At 40.3% G+C, this 20560-nt stretch overlaps 2 protein-coding genes across 4 annotated transcripts; both read left to right on the top strand.

The window, feature by feature from the left end:
* Positions 1 to 4796: 4796 nt before the first annotated feature.
* Positions 4797 to 12135, top strand: sgta (small glutamine-rich tetratricopeptide repeat (TPR)-containing, alpha). Of its 3 annotated transcripts, none has more exons than XM_017714281.1 (12): positions 4797 to 4869; positions 5756 to 5895; positions 5993 to 6096; positions 6190 to 6280; positions 7282 to 7381; positions 7490 to 7594; positions 8434 to 8572; positions 8654 to 8716; positions 8800 to 8837; positions 9060 to 9158; positions 9258 to 9377; positions 11518 to 12135. In XM_017714281.1, the coding sequence occupies exons 2-11, from the start codon at positions 5796 to 5798 to the stop codon at positions 9364 to 9366; spliced, it is 948 nt and encodes a 315-aa protein (XP_017569770.1). In that variant the 5' UTR covers positions 4797 to 4869; positions 5756 to 5795; the 3' UTR covers positions 9367 to 9377; positions 11518 to 12135. The 3 variants fall into 3 exon arrangements, with proteins under 3 accessions (XP_017569770.1, XP_017569771.1, XP_017569772.1); XM_017714282.2 differs by having other exon boundaries at positions 4836 to 4967; XM_017714283.2 differs by lacking the exon at positions 4797 to 4869 and adding an exon at positions 5362 to 5380.
* Positions 12136 to 12674: 539 nt separating this feature from the next.
* LOC108437283 (zinc transporter ZIP3) lies at positions 12675 to 17169 on the top strand. The gene is made up of 3 exons (XM_017714284.2): positions 12675 to 12759; positions 13321 to 13682; positions 14637 to 17169. Exons 2-3 carry the CDS (start codon positions 13476 to 13478, stop codon positions 15372 to 15374), a joined length of 945 nt encoding a protein of 314 aa, XP_017569773.1. The 5' UTR covers positions 12675 to 12759; positions 13321 to 13475; the 3' UTR covers positions 15375 to 17169.
* The last annotated feature ends 3391 nt before the right edge of the window (positions 17170 to 20560 follow it).

The raw sequence follows: 20560 nt of genomic DNA, 5'->3' as shown, positions 1-20560 counted from the left end.
TAATGACAACCAGTTAGAGCTCAGTAGCAGTGATGACAACCAGTTAGAGCTCAGTAACAGTAATGACAACCAGTTAGAGCTCAGTAGCAGTAATGACAACCGGTTAGAGCTCAGTAGCAGTAATGACAACCAGTTAGAGCTCAGTAACAGTGATGACAACCAGTTAGAGCTCAGTAACAGTGATGACAACCAGTTAGAGCTCAGTAGCAGTAATGACAACCAGTTAGAGCTCAGTAACAGTGATGACAACCGGTTAGAGCTCAGTAACAGTAATGACAACCGGTTAGAGCTCAGTAACAGTAATGACAACCAGTTAGAGCTCAGTAACAGTAATAACAACCAGTTAGAGCTCAGTAACAGTGATGACAACCAGTTAGAGCTCAGTAACAGTGAGGACAACCAGTTAGAGCTCAGTAGCAGTAATGACAGCCAGTTAGAGCTCAGTAACAGTGATGACAACCAGTTAGAGCTCAGTAACAGTGATGACAACCAGTTAGAGCTCAGTAACAGTAATGACAACCAGTTAGAGCTCAGTAACAGTGATGACAACCAGTTAGAGCTCAGTAACAGTGATGACAACCAGTTAGAGCTCAGTAACAGTAATGACAACCAGTTAGAGCTCAGTAACAGTAATGAAAACCAGTTAGAGCTCAGTAACAGTAATGACAACCAGTTAGAGCTCAGTAACAGTAATGACAACCAGTTAGAGCTCAGTAACAGTGATGACAACCAGTTAGAGCTCAGTAACAGTGATGACAACCAGTTAGAGCTCAGTAGCAGTGATGACAACCAGTTAGAGCTCAGTAACAGTGATGACAACCAGTTAGAGCTCAGTAGCAGTAATGACAACCAGTTAGAGCTCAGTAACAGTAATGACAACCGGTTAGAGCTCAGTAACAGTAATGACAACCAGTTAGAGCTCAGTAACAGTAATAACAACCAGTTAGAGCTCAGTAACAGTGATGACAACCAGTTAGAGCTCAGTAGCAGTGATGACAACCAGTTAGAGCTCAGTAACAGTGATGACAACCAGTTAGAGCTCAGTAACAGTAATGACAACCGGTTAGAGCTCAGTAACAGTAATGACAACCAGTTAGAGCTCAGTAACAGTAATAACAACCAGTTAGAGCTCAGTAACAGTGATGACAACCAGTTAGAGCTCAGTAGCAGTGATGACAACCAGTTAGAGCTCAGTAACAGTGATGACAACCAGTTAGAGCTCAGTAGCAGTAATGACAGCCAGTTAGAGCTCAGTAACAGTGATGACAAGCAGTTAGAGCTCAGTAACAGTAATGACAACCAGTTAGAGCTCAGTAACAGTAATGACAACCAGTTAGAGCTCAGTAAAAGTGATGACAACCAGTTAGAGCTCAGTAACAGTGATGACAACCAGTTAGAGCTCAGTAACAGTAATGACAACCAGTTAGAGCTCAGGAACAGTAATGACAACCAGTTAGAGCTCAGTAACAGTGATGACAACCAGTTAGAGCTCAGTAACAGTGATGACAACCAGTTAGAGCTCAGTAACAGTGATGACAACCAGTTAGAGCTCAGTAACAGTAATAACAACCAGTTAGAGCTCAGTAACAGCGATGACAACCAGTTAGAGCTCAGTAACAGTAATGACAACCAGTTAGAGCTCAGTAGCAGTGATGACAACCAGTTAGAGCTCAGTAACAGTAATGACAACCAGTTAGAGCTCAGTAACAGTGATGACAACCAGTTAGAGCTCAGTAACAGTGATGACAACTAGTTAGAGCTCAGTAGCAGTAATGACAGCCAGTTAGAGCTCAGTAACAGTGATGACAAGCAGTTAGAGCTCAGTAACAGTGATGACAACCAGTTAGAGCTCAGTAGCAGTAATGACAGCCAGTTAGAGCTCAGTAACAGTGATGACAACCAGTTAGAGCTCAGTAGCAGTGATGACAACCAGTTAGAGCTCAGTAACAGTAATGACAACCAGTTAGAGCTCAGTAACAGTGATGACAACCAGTTAGAGCTCAGTAACAGTGATGACAACCAGTTAGAGCTCAGTAACAGTAATGACAACCAGTTAGAGCTCAGTAACAGTAATGACAACCAGTTACAGCTCAGTAACAGTGATGACAACCAGTTAGAGCTCAGTAACAGTGATGACAACCAGTTAGAGCTCAGTAACAGTGATGACAAGCAGTTAGAGCTCAGTAACAGTAATGAAAACCAGTTAGAGCTCAGTAACAGTGATGACAACCAGTTAGAGCTCAGTAGCAGTAATGACAACCAGTTAGAGCTCAGTAACAGTGATGACAACCGGTTAGAGCTCAGTAACAGTAATGACAACCGGTTAGAGCTCAGTAACAGTAATAACAACCAGTTAGAGCTCAGTAACAGTGATGACAACCAGTTAGAGCTCAGTAACAGTGAGGACAACCAGTTAGAGCTCAGTAGCAGTAATGACAACCAGTTAGAGCTCAGTAACAGTAATGACAACCGGTTAGAGCTCAGTAACAGTAATGACAACCAGTTAGAGCTCAGTAACAGTAATAACAACCAGTTAGAGCTCAGTAACAGTGATGACAACCAGTTAGAGCTCAGTAGCAGTGATGACAACCAGTTAGAGCTCAGTAACAGTGATGACAACCAGTTAGAGCTCAGTAGCAGTAATGACAGCCAGTTAGAGCTCAGTAACAGTGATGACAAGCAGTTAGAGCTCAGTAACAGTAATGACAACCAGTTAGAGCTCAGTAACAGTAATGACAACCAGTTAGAGCTCAGTAAAAGTGATGACAACCAGTTAGAGCTCAGTAACAGTGATGACAACCAGTTAGAGCTCAGTAACAGTAATGACAACCAGTTAGAGCTCAGTAACAGTAATGACAACCAGTTAGAGCTCAGTAACAGTGATGACAACCAGTTAGAGCTCAGTAACAGTGATGACAACCAGTTAGAGCTCAGTAACAGTGATGACAACCAGTTAGAGCTCAGTAACAGTAATAACAACCAGTTAGAGCTCAGTAACAGCGATGACAACCAGTTAGAGCTCAGTAACAGTAATGACAACCAGTTAGAGCTCAGTAGCAGTGATGACAACCAGTTAGAGCTCAGTAACAGTAATGACAACCAGTTAGAGCTCAGTAACAGTGATGACAACCAGTTAGAGCTCAGTAACAGTGATGACAACTAGTTAGAGCTCAGTAGCAGTAATGACAGCCAGTTAGAGCTCAGTAACAGTGATGACAAGCAGTTAGAGCTCAGTAACAGTGATGACAACCAGTTAGAGCTCAGTAAAAGTAATGACAACCAGTTAGAGCTCAGTAGCAGTAATGACAACCAGTTAGAGCTCAGTAGCAGTGATGACAACCAGTTAGAGCTCAGTAACAGTAATGACAACCAGTTAGAGCTCAGTAACAGTGATGATAACCAGTTAGAACTCAGTAACAGTGATGACAACCAGTTAGAGCTCAGTAGCAGTAATGACAACCAGTTAGAGCTCAGTAAAAGTAATGACAACCAGTTAGAGCTCAGTAGCAGTAATGACAACCAGTTAGAGCTCAGTAGCAGTAATGACAACCAGTTAGAGCTCAGTAACAGTGATGACAACCAGTTAGAGCTCAGTAGCAGTAATGACAGCCAGTTAGAGCTCAGTAACAGTGATGACAACCAGTTAGAGCTCAGTAGCAGTGATGACAACCAGTTAGAGCTCAGTAACAGTAATGACAACCAGTTAGAGCTCAGTAACAGTAATGACAACCAGTTAGAGCTCAGTAACAGTAATGAGAACCAGTTAGAGCTCAGTAACAGTGATGACAATCAATCAGACTTAACATTAGGTAAGAAAATTGTTACATGAGAAGATCAGTGAAAATGCTAGCATTTTGCTGATATCCAAGCAGGAACAAGGCACACCACACTCTCTTTCTTTGTGGCAGCAGAATGTCTCGTTTATCTCAAAACAGTCAGCTGTCTAATGAGTTCTATTACGCTGAAATAATGGTCTTGTCTTTAGATTTGACTGATGCTTGATAGTTCACACTAGTTATAGCATCAAAAGAGCCTCATTAGAAAAAGGTTTTGTTGTATTGACTTACATTAAAAGCAAAGTGTTGTTTTACTCTGTACTGTAGTGGTGGAGGTCTGACAGTGTCTCATTATCTTTCACTTTGTCTGTTTTCTTTTCCTTCCATCCATCCTTTTTTCCTTCTTTGTTTTCTATGTCCTCTTTCTTTTTGTCTTATTCTTTACTTTTCCCACCCCTCTTTTTTCTGTTGGTTCTTTGTTGCTGGCCACATCCTGTACAAATAAAAATAATGCCTGGTCACGACTTAGTAAGTGTGTGGGAATAAGATCCTAATGCGTTGCCACGACTTAGTAAGGCATGATCTTGTTCCCATCCATTACTAAGTCATGGCCATGACTTAATTATCTCATTATCAATGGCCACACATTATTTTTATTTATACTGGATGTCACCAGCAGGGCTCTATAGAAAAGTTTTTACTTTCTATTTTGTCTTATTTTTTCAGTTTGTTTAATCCTTTCTTTTTTCTTTACCTTACTTCCTTATTTTCTTTTGTAATCTTTGTTTTTCCCTTCTGTTTTATTTTTTTTTCTTTCATTCCGTGACTCATAGAGCTTTTATAAGTATTTCTTCCTATGAATGAACGAATAAATGCATGTATTATAATTTAGATTTTAGACTATAAATAATTTAGATTTTAAAGAAATGAATTGTGTAGCTGCTGGAGAGATTCATAGTGGATAGTGCTTATTAATTAATTCTTTTCAACCACTACGCAAATATGTTTTACGTACGTAAATCTACGCACGTTACGTAGTGTACGTCTCACCGGGGAGAGCGCAGCGAGGAAAATCCCTGCAGTGGGGCAAACAGTAAGTGTAAAGAAGCTGTATTACACGCTGGGAAGGTTTTATCTTGTATCATATGCGAAGTGACACAGTGTAAGATTAAATACATCTTCGGGAGACGTGTAAGTATTCTTTAACTTGTGTAGTCTTTGTTGTTTTTGAGAGCTAGCTAGTTAGCTACATGCTTAACGAAACGCGCTAAAGCTACGATAGCCTAGCTAACAATATTAGCGAGCTAGCAGTGGGCTATTTGCGGGTCAGCTAAACTACACTGCGTAAGCGGCGTTTAGACAGCGTGTATTATCTACTGATATTAGCCACCGCCAAGCTGAAGGGGAATGTTTTCAGTCGAAGACCAGACTAGACCGTTCGTAGCCGCTGTTAGCAGTGTAGCAAGCTAAGGTTTATCAGACTTGCCAGGTGTTGCTAGAATATTCCGTGTCATATGTCTACATGAAGTCATTTCACATTTCAGAAGCCTTGTATTTAGTTCTCTCGTCAGACAGTAGACGGTAACTGCACTACTGTCGACAAAGTAAAGTATTTAGCTTCATTGGTGTAGTTTGTTGCTATTTGCGCTGTTGTTTTAAGTAACAGCATATATTCTGTTTTAGCTACTTAATTTGTGGCCAAATCGACGGGTGTTGGTAGCTATGACCTCAGCATGAGTTCATTGTAATGTAGATCACGAACACTGGCAGTCAGGCCCAAGTCTTGCTCTGTGCTCCAGAGATTAGTTTTACTCTGCTCTAAATTACCTGATTAAACTCTTAAGGGCATATGTATACTCGGTTATAACTTTGAGACTTGACTTTCGATGCATTTCCAGCCCTAAGACCTTTTTTTTCTCTTGGAAATTCTTGTCTTGTTTTTCTTGTACAGAAATGACATTCTAACATTTGTCTTTCAGATTGCATCCATCATTGGAGAGAACCTTTTCTCCAGCCAAAATGACAGAGACAAAGCGTCTTGCTTACTCCATTATCCAGTTTCTCCACGACCAGCTGAGGTCTGGGGACCTATCATCAGATGCTCAAGAAAGTTTAGAAGGTGCGTACTAATGTAGTCCTAAATGACTAAATGATAGGGTTGTTTTCTGGTTAGATATGAAACACTGATGTGTGATTGCTCTTAAACTGCTTTCCAGTTTCCATCCAGTGTCTGGAGACAGCGTTTGGTGTCTCTGTTGAGGACCAGAGTTTAGCAGTGTCTGAAACCTTGCCAGAACTATTTGCAAAGGCCACTGTCAAGGTAATATCTGTACACGCTCTTTAATATATCTTCTCAGAGATGTTTATTTTTTTATAACTTGATGTGTTTTACACAAGATTTTGTATTTCACAGGTAGCAGATACGCCTCAAGTTAAAATCAACTCGACCAGTAGTCCCCCCACAGAGGATCAGCTTGCAGAGGCAGAACAACTTAAGAGTGACGGTAACATGTTGGGTTTTTTTTTCTGTATTGGTAACCTACCAAGTTTATTTTATTAAATGATAATTCCACATTATTACTTTTTTAATTTCTGCATAATTAAACTATTAAGATATAAGCTAAGACATTCAGAGTGGCTTGATGTGAAATACTCTATTCTAGAAGAGCTCACAGAGGATTGTTTACAGTGGTGATGATGGGAACCAGACATCTAAAGCTTTTAATACAGCGGTGTCCAGTCTTATCTGTTATCGGCTGGTGTAGTTGCAGATTTTCATCCCAGAAAGGCAGGACTTCTACTGTTTTACAGTACATAATCTGTTGTTTGTAGAATAAGCAACTGAATAAGAAGTGGAATCAGGTGTGCTCCTGCTTGTTTGAAATGAAAACCTGCAGCCATGTCTGCCCTTTGCAAATAGACATTCTTTTAATGTCTCTTAACCTACCTCACAGAAAACTATTATATGTAGCAGTTATGAATATGTTACCTGATGCCTGATACATTGTGTTATGATATTATGATATTTTTAGATCAGGTTTTGGTTTAAATCATGTATTTTCAAAAGCAGTTCTTGGTAGAGAGATTCATGCAGGATCTTTGTTTTCAGTTACTGTGTTCATCTTACTGTTATCCACACAACATCAGGAAAAAGCACATATAGGTTCACTGATAGTTTTTGATGGTAAATAAAATTTCTCTGTTTGCGTTGTATTCATTGCCACCCTTGGAGTCTAGGTATTTCTCTACAACTAAATATTTCACATCAAACTGCTCTGAGTGACTTTGTTTCAAATGACATCTCAACAGTTTTGCAGAAATTTGAAAAATTAAAAATTAAATTTGAAGAATTAACCTTCAAACCACAGAATATGACAATTCACTACAGCATGAGTGAATCGGTTCCTGTTCTTAAACTGCCTCTATTGTAACCGAAGAAGAGTGGAGAACCTTGCTGCAGAGCAGAAATTCTGGTTAAATAACAGGTATAAATTGTGTTTAACAGGCAATGACCAAATGAAAGTAGAAAACTTCAGTGCAGCAGTGGAGTTCTACTCAAAAGCCATTCAGATAAATCCACAGAACGCAGTTTATTACTGCAACAGGTAATGCTTTGTACTTCTTCACACATGGAAAGGCTTACGCAGTAAAATCAGTTGGTTGATCTGATGCTTCAAAGCTCCTTGTTTATTTTGTTATTTTGTTGTCTGAAGAGCTGCAGCGTACAGCAAACTTGGTAACTATGCTGGAGCAGTTCAGGATTGTGAACTTGCCATTGGAATTGATCCAAACTACAGCAAAGCCTATGGACGAATGGGGTAAGACCAACAGTAATCAGAGTAGATTAACATTACAAATCTGTTCATTTATTTTTCATAAACCGTAACTCATGAACTTGCTGTTTGTCACATGACACACAATGAAACATGCTGGGTAAAAGTCTACCTGTTCAGTTCAGAACAATAGTATGGTGGTTCTGTTCTTGGCACAGGGCTAAATTTAATGGAGGTTGCCATTAAAGGTGCAGTGTGTAAGATTCAGTTGTATTTAACAGTGAGTTTGCAGATTGTGACCAATTGAACACTCTACTTTTCCAAGCATGTAATAGAACCAACAGTGGTTGTTGTGTTTTTGTTTCTTTGATGAAGATTCAACCTTTCTTGCTTTTTATTGTGCTAAACAGTAAGTATGATCTTCCATTTGTCAAAATTTGGGTTCTCAGACTTCTCACAAAAAAAGTCTAGTCAGCATCTGCTGTGAGCATTGGATTTCTTCTTTCTGCATCTTCCAACCGGTACTATAGCTTCACAAAATTCAAACTACTGTTTCAGCGTAAAAATGCAAAAGGCACTCTCTAGAGCCAGTGTTTGGTTTGTACATTCTGGGATACTGTAGGATCAGTATGGCAGTGCAACATGTCTCCTGTGTTGGAACAGGACCTGTACGCTACATAGAAGGGTTGATTTCTAAATAATAAAAACACAATTCATAGTTACAGGTGATTATACACTACTGAAAACATGGTTTGTACATTTTGTATACTGTGTTCAATGTCTCATGTCCTGTTAGGTCATTTAACATCTTGGTTGAAGGTGTGTTAATAATAAAACCATGTCTGTTCTAATATAACTGTCAGATGTTTTCTTCTGATAACCAGGCTGGCTCTTGCCAGTTTGAACAAACATGCAGAGGCCGTGAGCTACTACAAGAAAGCCCTGGAGCTGGATCCTGACAATGACACATACAAATCAAACTTGCAAATAGCTGAGCAGAGAATGAAAGAAACACCCAGCCCAGTGAGTCCTCTTAAGTTCTAGTTCTAATTGTTGTGAACTGAAAAAGGCAGTTAGATTGACTGTTTTATTTATCTTTCTCAGACAGGGGGTATGGGTGGAGTTGACCTTGCTGGTTTGCTTAGTAATCCTGGTTTCATGAGCATGGTGAGTACATTCATCTGTGCCTGATATTTCACTCAACTGTGGAAATCTGAAAGAAATTTACTGATATTTTCCTTGTGTTCCAGGCTTCTAATTTGATGAGTAACCCACAAGTACAACAGTTGTGAGTAATAAGGGATACATTACATTTTAATTCTATTGATTATGCAGAATGCATTGTATGCTGATTAACTGCTAGTTATTAAACTTGCAGAATATTATAAGCCTGTAAAAATATTTAGATTTTATTCAACACTGCTTATTTTAAAATTCTCATTTTTGGAAAGATGGGGAGCTAGATAGGTGACCAGTCTATGGATACTTACCTATAATTGAAACTTTTCAGGGTGTCAGGAATGATGTCTGGAACCTATGGTCCTATGGGTAGCACTGGTTCCCCAGCAGCAGGAGCAGCACCAAATGACCTCTCTGGCCTTATTCAAGCGTATGTTTGCACAGTCCTACTTTTAGAAGCAAATACATGTGAAGCCGCTATTATTGGTGAATGCCGTCTTTTACAGCGTTTTTTTTTCTCCCTTTACAGTGGCCAGCAGTTTGCACAGCAAATGCAGCAGCAGAATCCTGAGCTCATTGAGCAATTGAGAAGTCAGATCCGCAGTCGGCCACCAAGTGCTAGTAATGAAGAACAATGACACTTGAGTTGGTAGGTCTAGTTTGTGTTTGCTGGTTTATCATAACAGTAGGTTATCACGTTATTTTCTATAGTTAATCACAGTTAATTGCATTTGTCTCTGTGCTGCTATCTGGCCCTAAAGAAAGATTTTTATTTAAAAAGCAATGCATTTTGTTATAGCTGTATATGTGGAGCTTAATCAGAATGCTTGAACTTGAGTGTAGCCTCTCGCTGTCATTCAAACAGCTCAGTAGTCAGCTGAAGTTATTGCTTTAAGCGCCATGTAAAAGATGGAATTCCATTATAGCAATGTATGGCTGGGCTTCAGCCTGCCCTACTATGGTGGGCTTGGTCCAACTAGGAAAATGTGTCAACATTAATGTTATTAATTTATTGTGCTAATACATGAACTTAAAAAAATTAAGTCTTAATACAATTAATTCAGTCTTTTTTATATATATGTATGTGTGTGTGTGTATATATATATATATATATATATATATATATATATATATATATATATATATATATATATATATATATATATATATATGCGCGCTCAAAAAATAAAGGGAACACTTAAACAACACAATATAACTCCAAGTAAATCAAACTTCTGTGAAATCAAACTGTCCACTTAGGAAGCAACACTGATTGACAATCAATTTCACATGCTGTTGTGCAAATGGAATAGACAACAGGTTGCAAATTATTTTGGTCACTTTTGAATGTTGGTGGTGCTTTCACACTTATGGCAGCATGAGACGGACTCTACAACCCACACAAGTGGCTCAGGTAGTGCAGCTCATCCAGAATGGCACATCAATGCGAGATGTGGAAAGAAGGTTTGCTGTGTCTGTCAGCGTAGTGTCCAGAGGCTGGAGGCGCTACCAGGAGACAGGCCAGTACACCAGGAGACGTGGAGTAGGCCGTAGGAGGGCAACAACCCAGCAGCAGGACCGCTACCTCCACCTTTGTGCAAGGAGGAAGAGGAGGAGCACTGCCAGGGCCCTCCAAAATGACTTTCAGCAGGCCAAAAATGTGCATGTGTCTGCACAAACGGTTAGAAACCAACTCCATGAGGATGGTATGAGGGCACAACGTCCACAGATGGGGGTTGTGCTCACAGCCCAACACCGTGCAGGACGCTTGGCATTTGCCAGATTGGCAAGGATTGGCAAATTCGCCACTGGCGCCCTGTGCTCTTCACAGATGAAAGCAGGTTCACACGGAGCACGTGACAGAGTCTGGAGACGCCATGGAGAGCAATCTGCTGCCTGCAACATCCTTCAGCATGACCGGTTTGGCAGTGATGGTGTGGGGTGGCATTTCTTTGGAGGGCCGCACAGCCCTCCATGTGCTCGCCAGAGGTAGCCTGACTGCCATTAGGTACAGAGATGAGATCCCCAGACCCCTTGTGAGACCCTATGCTGGTGTGGTTGGCTCTGGGTTCCTCCTAATGCAGGACAATGCTGGACCTCAAGTGGCTGGAGTGTGTCAGCAGTTCCTGCAAGATGAAGGCATTGAAGCTATGGACTGGCCCGCCTGTCCCCCAGACCTGAATCTGATTGAGCACATCGGGGACATCATGTCTCGCTCCATACACCAACGCCACGTTGCACCACAGACTGTCCAGGAGTTGGCAGATGCTTTAATCCAGGTCTGGGAGGAGATCCCTCAGGAGACCATCCGCCACCTCATCAGGAGCATGCCCAGGCGTTGTAGGGAGGTCATACAGGCACGTGGAGACCACACACAATACTGAGCCTCATTTTGATTTGTTGTAAGGACATTACATCAGTAAGTTGGATCAGCCTGTAGTGTGTTTTTCCACTTTAATTTTGTGTGTGACTCCAAATCCAGGCCTCCATTGGTTAATAAATTTGATTTCCGTTGATGATTTTTGTGTGATTTTGTTGTCAGCACATTCAACTTTGTACAGAACAAAGTAAACCTAGGATATGTTATGAGTGTTCTCTTTATTTTTTTAAGCAGTGTGCAAGCTTATATAAAGGGTTGTACAGTGCAGTCTGTAAATAAGGCTGAGACAGTTTTTGTTGTTTTGGCTTTGCGCTCAAACATCTGAAATGAAACGGTGATAATTAAAGTACAGGATGTCAAGTTACATTTATGGGTACATTTACATTCATATTTTTTTCTTTCCCAACAGCTAAACAAAACCACCATGGCACACACAGAGAAGACTGGCTGGCTGACTTTCTTTTATTTTTTTTTTTAAATATCTATTATTCTTACAACTCCAGGGCCAAGACCATTTTTACATCACACTGAGTGCATGTGTGTCTGGCTTCCTTCCCTGCCTTGCCTGTCTTTAAAGAAACCAGTGTAGCCTAAAGTTTTTAGGTCATAGCCGGCCACTTAACCTCAGTGGAAGTGTACAGAAATATCGCACTGGTTTAATGTATGATTTCAGTGTAACTAATCCATGCTAATGGATTGATGTAAAAGAATCCACTGCTACATGGACTGGCTGCAGACTTGCAGTATCGACCCAAAGTGATTCACTTCTCCAATAACAGCTGGGTTTATCTGATCAGATGACTTTGTAAGTGATATGTACAATGTCAACATAATGGATATTAAATGTCAAATAGGACCTCATCTTTGTCATCCACTGGTAACCACGGCCTTGTTGTAATGCTTCAGACTTTGTAACACCAGTCATGCTGTGATCGTTATACAGCAGGTTTATATAATGTAAGCATGACTATGAGATCACTACAGTTGTCATTGGTTTTTGATTAAAAGTTGGGAGTTTTGCATCAAATGTTTTGTTTTGATACATAACTTTAACAACGGAATGGGCGGGACCCAGAAACCCGCGATGTAATATTCCTCCAATCGCTGTCAAAGTCTGGCTGACACGTCACAGACAACCCCTAAGGTGATTCGTAGCAACCGGACCGGCGTACGGGCAGCACTTGGATTAAACCGACCGAGCCGATTCGTTTGATTCAAATGTCCGATTCAACGATTCATTACGTTGCCGGCTTGTAAATAGCCGCACAAGCAATGGGTGAAGTCAACGTCTTCATTTCGTCCATTTACAGTGACTGTTGATGACTGGTGTCTCTTATTTGTACTCAACAAACATGTTAATGTTTATATCTCAAACGCAAAGCAAAAACAGGGCCTCTGTAGTTGTCTGTATGAATGTTGAATTCATGGGGATTGTTTTGAAATATGCTACATTGTGGTTTTGTGTTTCTTTGGGGTTAAATTGTGAGATATGTTACAGTTAAGCGGTATATAACTGGTGTAAATACCTATTTGATTCAATTCTGCTAAAACTTTTGAACCGGTTCAAACGACTTACTGAATAGAACAGATTCAAAGTAACGATTCATTCATGAGTCGCGTGTCACGGCCGGAGAGTGGAAACAAAAAACAGGTATCGATGAAAGATCTTTTTGTAACTTGAGACTTTTCAGTCTGAGATTTTACTAAATGTATGAAACGTTTCAATTAACAAACATATAAAGAAGCTTCCCGAGTAATATACGGTGCTTATTAAGGGGCTGTTAGCTAGCTAGGTGTTTGCTCATATTTGCGTACTGACTAGCAATGTTAACGTAACTGTAGGTGTTGCTAAGCTAGTTAGCTAGTCAGCCAGGTATTCAAGGTTCAGCTTCAGAGACATTTCTTACTCCTGACCTTTAATTTGTAAAAGTCCAGAGTACTCGATACACTGTATAAACAAGATTTTGGCTGACTTGTCCCCTGGTGAAGTTCTTGCCCAGTGCTACTAGCATAGGTTAGCTAGTACAGTGTTAGCTAGCTAACGCTACATAGCTAGAGTCAAGTTTCAGATGTAAACAGACAAACGAAAGATGTCAGTCAGCTCTGGAAAATAACCTGTCCCCGATGCCTCAACGAACGTCATATGAAGTTAAATCACTTTAAGAGCATTGGTTCCCTAATATGACTCTTGTCTTCGTTTCTTGGTGAGCAGTGAAGGATGCTGTCCAGGACTTGATCGCGGTGTGTCTGGTGGGCTCCTCGGCCTTGTTGTGGTTCACCCCAGCGGAGAGGAGTGTTCTGTTTCTAGTCATGCTCTTCTGACAAAACCGGCGGTGTAAATAGGAATCACTCCCTCTCTCCGCCAAAATGGAGATAATTGTGGCCAAACTTCTGTGCCTGATCGGGGTGTTTGCCCTCATGCTGGGGGGAATTCTCATCCCCGTGCGTGTGATGCAGTCAGACTTTGACAAAGCTGCGAAGTACAGAAAGGTAGTTTCACTGAGTAATTCTTTTGGAGGTGGTGTATTCCTAGCTACCTGCTTCAACGCACTTCTGCCAGCTATTAGAGACAAGGTAAGTTCTGGAACATGATGTCTGTTCTGAGGGAAACTACAGCATTACATGTTTGTATTACATTACAGGTTTCCAGCCACATAGTGTAGTAGTTAACACCTCTGCCTTCTATGCTGTAAACTGAGGTTCAGTCTGCCACCAGGGCAAGCACCCTACACTATACCAATAAGAGTCCTTGGGCAAGATTCCTAACACTACCCTGGCCTACCTGTGCAAAAATGATCAAGTTGTAAGTCACTCTGGATAAGAGTGTCTGCCAAATGCCATAAATGTAAATGTTTGTTTCTAACAGTAAGGAGAAAATGGGAACTATTTATTAAAGATGAATTCCACAGATTTTTAAACATTTCTGAATAATTCAGTAGTTGAGATGTGAACAAAGTTATTCAAAGTGGCGCATCGTAGGAAAGCTTAACAACTAATTTCTATACAGGGGTTGTGATAGGAACCAGCACAGAAGTATGTATAATGTGTATTTGCTCTATTCATAACAACAGGTGACTTCTGATATATATTTTTGAGGTGAATGGTGATTGAGATGAAATAGTGATAAATTTACTTGATATACTATTTTGCTTTACATTGTCCTGCTTGTACCTCTTCTCCATGAATGTATAAAAATGTATATGTTTTAGGTCAAAAGTTTCTCACAAAACTATCATAAATCCATGTCTCTGGCATGTTATGTAACATGTAATAGCTTTCTGCGGTGTAGCTTTTAGAGGCATTAAACACTTCAGATGCCTGAAAAATTCTGGCAAGTTTCTTTTGAACAGCCCACTATTGAGCACCAGTCTGATTGACTGATTGATATTCTTAAAAATCCTTGGAATTTTGAAAGGAATTTCAGAGCTTTGCATGACTATCATAATTTCACTTGGTTAGGAGCCAATTTTTTTTTCTTTTATGTATCATTGGTTTTATCATCTTAGTGCCAATATGTTCTGTCCTCAGGTGGATGGAGTCCTGAAAATGCTAACGACCACTACAGACTATCCGCTGGCAGAGACCATGATGATGGTGGGCTTTTTCCTCACAGTGTTTGTAGAGCAGGCTGTGCTTACCTTTAGGAAGGAGAAGCCTTCCTTCATTGATCTGGAGACTTTCAACGCAGGAGGCTCAGAGGCTGGCAGTGACTCTGAATATGACACGCCATTCATCGCTCCCCCTCGGAGCTCATCAGGCAACCAGCACCACTCACATCACCATGGACACTTCAACCCCACAGAGTTAACACGCGCAGGGCCACTTCGACTTGCCAGCTTGGTCCTGGCCCTCTCCGCTCACTCAGTCTTTGAAGGTCTTGCTCTAGGTCTTCAGGAAGATCGGGCTAAGTTAGGAAGCCTATTCATTGGCGTAGCAATCCATGAAACCCTGGCAGCTGTGGCTTTAGGAGTCAGTGTTGCTAAAGCAGGACTGGTGCTGCGAGATGCCAGTAAGCTCGCAATTACAGTCAGCCTCATGATCCCTATTGGGATTGGCCTTGGAATGGGTATTGAGAGTGCCCAGAACCTGGCAGGAAGTATTATTTCTGTTGTGCTACAAGGCATGGCAGCGGGTACATTCCTTTTTATTACTTTCTTTGAAATTCTCTCACGGGAGCTGGAGGATAAACACGATAGGCTACTGAAGGTACTGTTCCTTGTCTTGGGATATGGCGTGCTGGCTGGTCTCGTCTTTATCAAATGGTAATAGAGTTTAACACTGCGTAGGAGGAAGAGGAAGTTTTCCTTTTATGTGCCAGTTGTAAAACCTACTCACCAGCATAACCAAAGGACAATTTCAGTAATTCAGTTTGTAAATTAATGTTGTTTACTGCTTTCATTTCCCATTTTAACTTATGTCTACCACTGGATACTTACAGAAACAGAAGTATTTTAAACCAGGTTTTTAAGGCATAGTGAAGGGAAATAACTTATTATTGTGAACACTGGTGGGGGTGCTACTACTGCAGATTAGAGTATATGTCGTTACTGATTCATGTGATGCTGAGTGTTGTGATAACTAATTAAGAAACTATCCCAGTTTTCATTTCACCATTTCGTTCTTGATCAAGCCTTTCAACGTTTACATAAACTGCATTTACTTTGTATCTCATTTGATACTGAGTGTTGAATGTTATTGTTTGAAGGCCTACTTATTTAAATCAAATATATATTGAGTGATGGTGTTCTTCCTGATGATGATTTATTGAAAATATTGCTAAATCAGCAGCAGTGTTGGGCCATGTGTCAAGCTATGAGACATAACTGTGTGTATATTTTTTTACAGTATACTATAAACACATTCTTGATTTAGAAATCAGGCCTAATTCTGTGGAACTCTGTTTGTAGACTGCTGTCGTGAGTTACTCTCCTGAGCTGAGATTTTTTTTTTAAATCTGAAAAGGTTGCACTTCATATAACGGTGTGTTTGCCAGATAAAGGTGAACATCACACAGTTAATGCAGTGGTATTTTAGTAGCAGATTTAGGAATATGTGGTACTGTAACTTAGAGATTGCTGGTAGAATGACTAAGATCCTAATATGCAGTTTGTGGTTACATGCTTTTATACATCTTTACTTTGGTTTTGCATCTGTAAAATAATGTCCTGGTTATTTCGGTGGTTCTGGACACTACGGTATATAGACTATAGATAGTTAGGATAAGAATTCAGTTTATTCATTTTTCTACTTCACTCTGACAATTTCAATCTACTACAGTGTTTGTCTACTACTTACAGTCTATTACAGCCTCTTTTCCTATTCGGTGGAAGTTCATTCCAACTTCTGACAACATTTATATAAAATACAAACAGAAATATGCCCTATGAGCAATATTTCATATAAAACTACTTGACAATCATTATTACAGTTGATGGACTGTTCTGCTGCTGTAAATGTCTGTCAGCTTTGTGGTAACAAATCAGGCCAAATACTCTGGTTTTCTAATCCATTTTACATAGTCATATTTAATATGTAGCAGCAAATAAGGACCACCGAAACCTAATACTCATGCTGTGGCTGAAGCACATAGCTATAACAACACAGATGTACTCTGAATGTATGTAAATGTAACTGATGTAAATTACACTGGAGTGATGTGAACTAATGATTTGATCTTTTTAATATATTTTCTATGATTAATACTGAATTGCATCTAAAAATAATTTATGAATTCCATTCTAGTTTGATTTCTTTTAATGAATCACATTGTTGGTATCTACAAATTAAATATAAACAAGACCCTAAACAGTGACTTATTGCAGAGTTCACCTATACTTTTTTAAGCCTTTTGGGAAAGCTTTTTTTTATTTATTTATTTAAATGCTGCACTCACGTTTTCATGTATAATTTCCTATTTGTTTTCCTTTGATTCCTGTGATAAAGTGATGGTGATCTGTAGTGTTTTACAACAGTGTCCAATCAAAACATAAATTAGCTTGAAATTCCTTAAATGTCCCTTTTGTTGTGATTGAACTATGTTCAGTAAACATGCTTTACAGAATGCAGTGTTTTGATGTCAGTTTTGACCCAGAAGAATTAATGTAAGACATAAGAGCGTCCACTGGTGCCATGGAGAGCACCTCTAGGTGGTAGTCTATTTGGCACTTTAACGTCACAGTCATTCCACCCATGCCCTCGTCCTTTTGGCATTGCCATTTCCTCCACAGGGGAATTCCTGATGCCATCTTAAAGGCCATTCTGTTACTTTATTGGCTTAAGTGCAGGACCAAGAGAACACAAGTGTTGACGTCTGCAGCAGAACATGCCCAGAAATCATTGTGACCTGGGCCTGGCAATCACACTGGGGCTTATGGCCTAAAATCTTTATTGGGCCGCTCATTTATATACGTACGTATGTGTGTGAGTGTGTGTGTGTGTGTGTATGTATATACATATATATGCGTGTGTGTATATGTACATATATATACATGCATACACATGCACATATGTAACAGCTTCAACTCTTTCTGGCAAGGCTTTCCACAAGGTTTAGGAGTGTGTTTATGGGAATTTTTGACTGTTCTTCCAGAAGCGTTTTTGTTGAGGTCAGACACTGATGTTGGATGAGAAAGCCTGGCTTGCAGTCTCTGCTCTAATTCATCCCAAAGGTGTTCTATCGGGTTGAGGTCAGGGCTCTGTGGAGGCTAGTGAAGTACTTCCACGTCAAACTTGCTCATCCATGTCTTTATGGACATTGCTTTGTGTACTGGTGCACAATCATTTTGGAACAGGACTGGGCCATCTCCAAACTGTTCCCACAAAGTTGGGAGTATGAAATTGTCCAAAATCTCTTGGTCTGCTGAAGCATTAAGAACTCCTTTCACTGGAACTAAGTGGCCAAGCCCATCTCCTGAAAAACAAGTCCACACCATAATCCTCCCTCCACCAAACTTTACACTTGCCACAATGCAGTTAGACAAGTACTGTTCTCCTGGCAACCGCCAAACCCAGACTCGTCCATCGAATTGCCAGATGGAGATGCGTGATTCGTCACTCCAGAGTGACGAATCAGAGTCCAGTGGCGGCAATTTACATCACTGCATTCGATGCTTTGCATTGCTTTTGGCGATGTAAGGCTTAGATGCAGCTGCTCAGCCATGGAAATCCATTCCATGAAGCTCTCCATCATCCTGTCTAGGTACCATGCTGGAAATCACTGACCTCCTGAGAGCGACCCATTCTTTCACTAATGTTTGTAGAAGCAGTCTGCATGCCTAGGTGCTTGGTTTTGGATTAAAGAAAAAAAGTGCTTGTAAAACCATCATTTTACATTACAATTAATACAGATAAACATAAATACAGTTGAAAGTTGCAAAAAAAGTAGTTAATATCATAATTTGAAACACAAAGTTTGGTTCCGGATTTCTCACATGGTGGTGGTTTGTTAAATTCCATCACCATCACATTTGACTGATGAAGCATTTATTAGCCAAACCACATATTGGAAGAGATAGCTACAAATAATACTGGGCTTCCTCAAGGAGAGGTTTGGCAATGGTCAAACAAACACACTGAACATTACTTTTAGTAATAACTTTATTTCTAATATTCAGTTCATAGTTTTTTTTCTGAGAAAATAAAAGATCCAGGGCCCATTTGCCCACACGCATCTTAGTGTTACGATAATCCTAGTTGGTAGAGAGAGTGTTCAGTATAATGCTTGCTCTACCTCTCGGCTAAGATGCTTCTAAGAACAACCCAGCCTAGGCTAAACTTCAATCAGCCATGACCTTAAAATCTGTGTATCTACACTCTTTGTATATTTTATCAGTGCCACTTACCACATAAGTACCTCTTGTAGTTCTACAATTACAGACAGTAGTCCATCTGTTTCTCTGCATACTTTCTTAGGCTCCTTTTACCCTGTTCTTCAATGATCAGGGCCCCCACAGGACCACCACCGAGCTAGTATTATAAGGGTGGTGGATCATTCTCAGCACTGCAATAACACTGACGTGGTGGTGTGTTAGTGTGTGTTGTGCTGGTCTGAGTTGATCAGACACAGCAGTGCTGCTGAAGTTTTTAAACACCCCAGTGTCTCAACTGGACGGAGCATAGTCCAGAATGACCAACAAAAACTGCAGAATGGACAAGCTATCATCTCTGACTTTAACTTTACATCTTACATGTGGACCAGCAAGGTAAGAGTCAGTGCAGCACACACCAACACACCACCACCACGTTAGCTCTGTGGTGGTCCTGATCCCTGAGGAAGGGGGGCTAACAAAGTATGCACAGCAACAGATGGACTACAGTCTGTGACTGTGGAACTACAAAGTGCTCCTATATGGTAAGTGGAGCTGATAAAATGGGTACACAGGGAGTTGTACTTAATGAAGTGGATGATATGGCAAAACACCAAAATTAACGTCACTGTCCAGTTACTGACTGAATGCACTGCATCTGCTCTCATTTAAAAATTTGTCCAGTGAAGTTTGGCCGGTGACCAGTGTGCTCAAGGACGTGAACACGAAGTTCCTGCGTTTCATACCTTCTTATCCAGTATCTATTACACACAATTCTTAAGTTCAGCATCGCAAACATTGGATTAGGATGTTATTGGATTAGAGGAATGCATGTGGTTTGACTGAGCCTAAATTAGCCATTTTACATTTTATTGCTGTCAACACTGCAGTCTATTCACTTAGCATAAATACAGAGAGACTGAGAATAATGTGTGACAGGGCCAGCTTTTTGCCCTGCCACAACAAAATATACTACATCTAAAAATATCAACAGGCTCTGAATGGAACCAAAGAGCACCACCAGCTGGTGCACACGTGCACCTGTCTAGTACAAAGGTAAAAGCAACTCCAGTAATGAAATGGTAATCTCATTAGAGTGTTGGTATCCAGAGTTAATCCTCTCTGAGGTACAACAAATTACAAGAGAGTTGCAGCAGTGCACAGTGTGTGTGTGTAGTAGTTTGAGCTGCAGAGTGGCCACACTTGCTGTGAATAATAGTTGGATCACCAAAGCTTATGGGACGAATACGAAATGTAAATACAGTATACTATATTTTTTCAAGTGTCGACTGTGGGAAAAACTTTAAATTGGTACAAAATCTTTACATTAAGTGGAGGTTCATCACACTCACGTTTCCATATTATGGAAAACCTAACTTTCCTCACTTTTATGAAATAAATCCTTGGTGTAGTGTGTAAACGCTGGCAACGTTTCAAAATGCACTGTACTCAGTCCAGCCCATACGGTCCATATATCGCTGCTGTCGGATTAAAACCTCGTATCTCCAAAACTGTAACTTTACAGGAGAAGGTAAAAACATACTCTACTTTTAACAGAAGTCAGTGGAACCAGACTTTTTTCCAGGTAGTTTTAGGTTTGTTTCGCTCCATTCAGCATGAAAATTACACGGAATAAATAGGACTATG

This window comes from Pygocentrus nattereri, chromosome 15 (genome assembly GCF_015220715.1).
Source record: "Pygocentrus nattereri isolate fPygNat1 chromosome 15, fPygNat1.pri, whole genome shotgun sequence".
NCBI classification, from domain to species: Eukaryota; Metazoa; Chordata; class Actinopteri; order Characiformes; family Serrasalmidae; genus Pygocentrus; species Pygocentrus nattereri.
Note: the sequence above shows the minus strand (reverse complement) of the source record. Positions and strands in the feature narration are given on the sequence as shown.

Excerpts from the sequence above, each read along its gene's own strand:
- sgta (XM_017714281.1), top strand. The coding sequence starts at position 5,796 with ATGACAGAGACAAAGCGTCTTGCTTACTCCATTATCCAGTTTCTCCAC. Across the intron at positions 8,717-8,799 it reads ATCCTGGTTTCATGAGCATG|GCTTCTAATTTGATGAGTAA; the intron begins GTGAGTACATTC and ends CTTGTGTTCCAG. Across the intron at positions 8,838-9,059 it reads AACCCACAAGTACAACAGTT|GGTGTCAGGAATGATGTCTG; the intron begins GTGAGTAATAAG and ends GAAACTTTTCAG.
- LOC108437283 (XM_017714284.2), top strand. The coding sequence starts at position 13,476 with ATGGAGATAATTGTGGCCAAACTTCTGTGCCTGATCGGGGTGTTTGCC. Across the intron at positions 13,683-14,636 it reads TGCCAGCTATTAGAGACAAG|GTGGATGGAGTCCTGAAAAT; the intron begins GTAAGTTCTGGA and ends TTCTGTCCTCAG.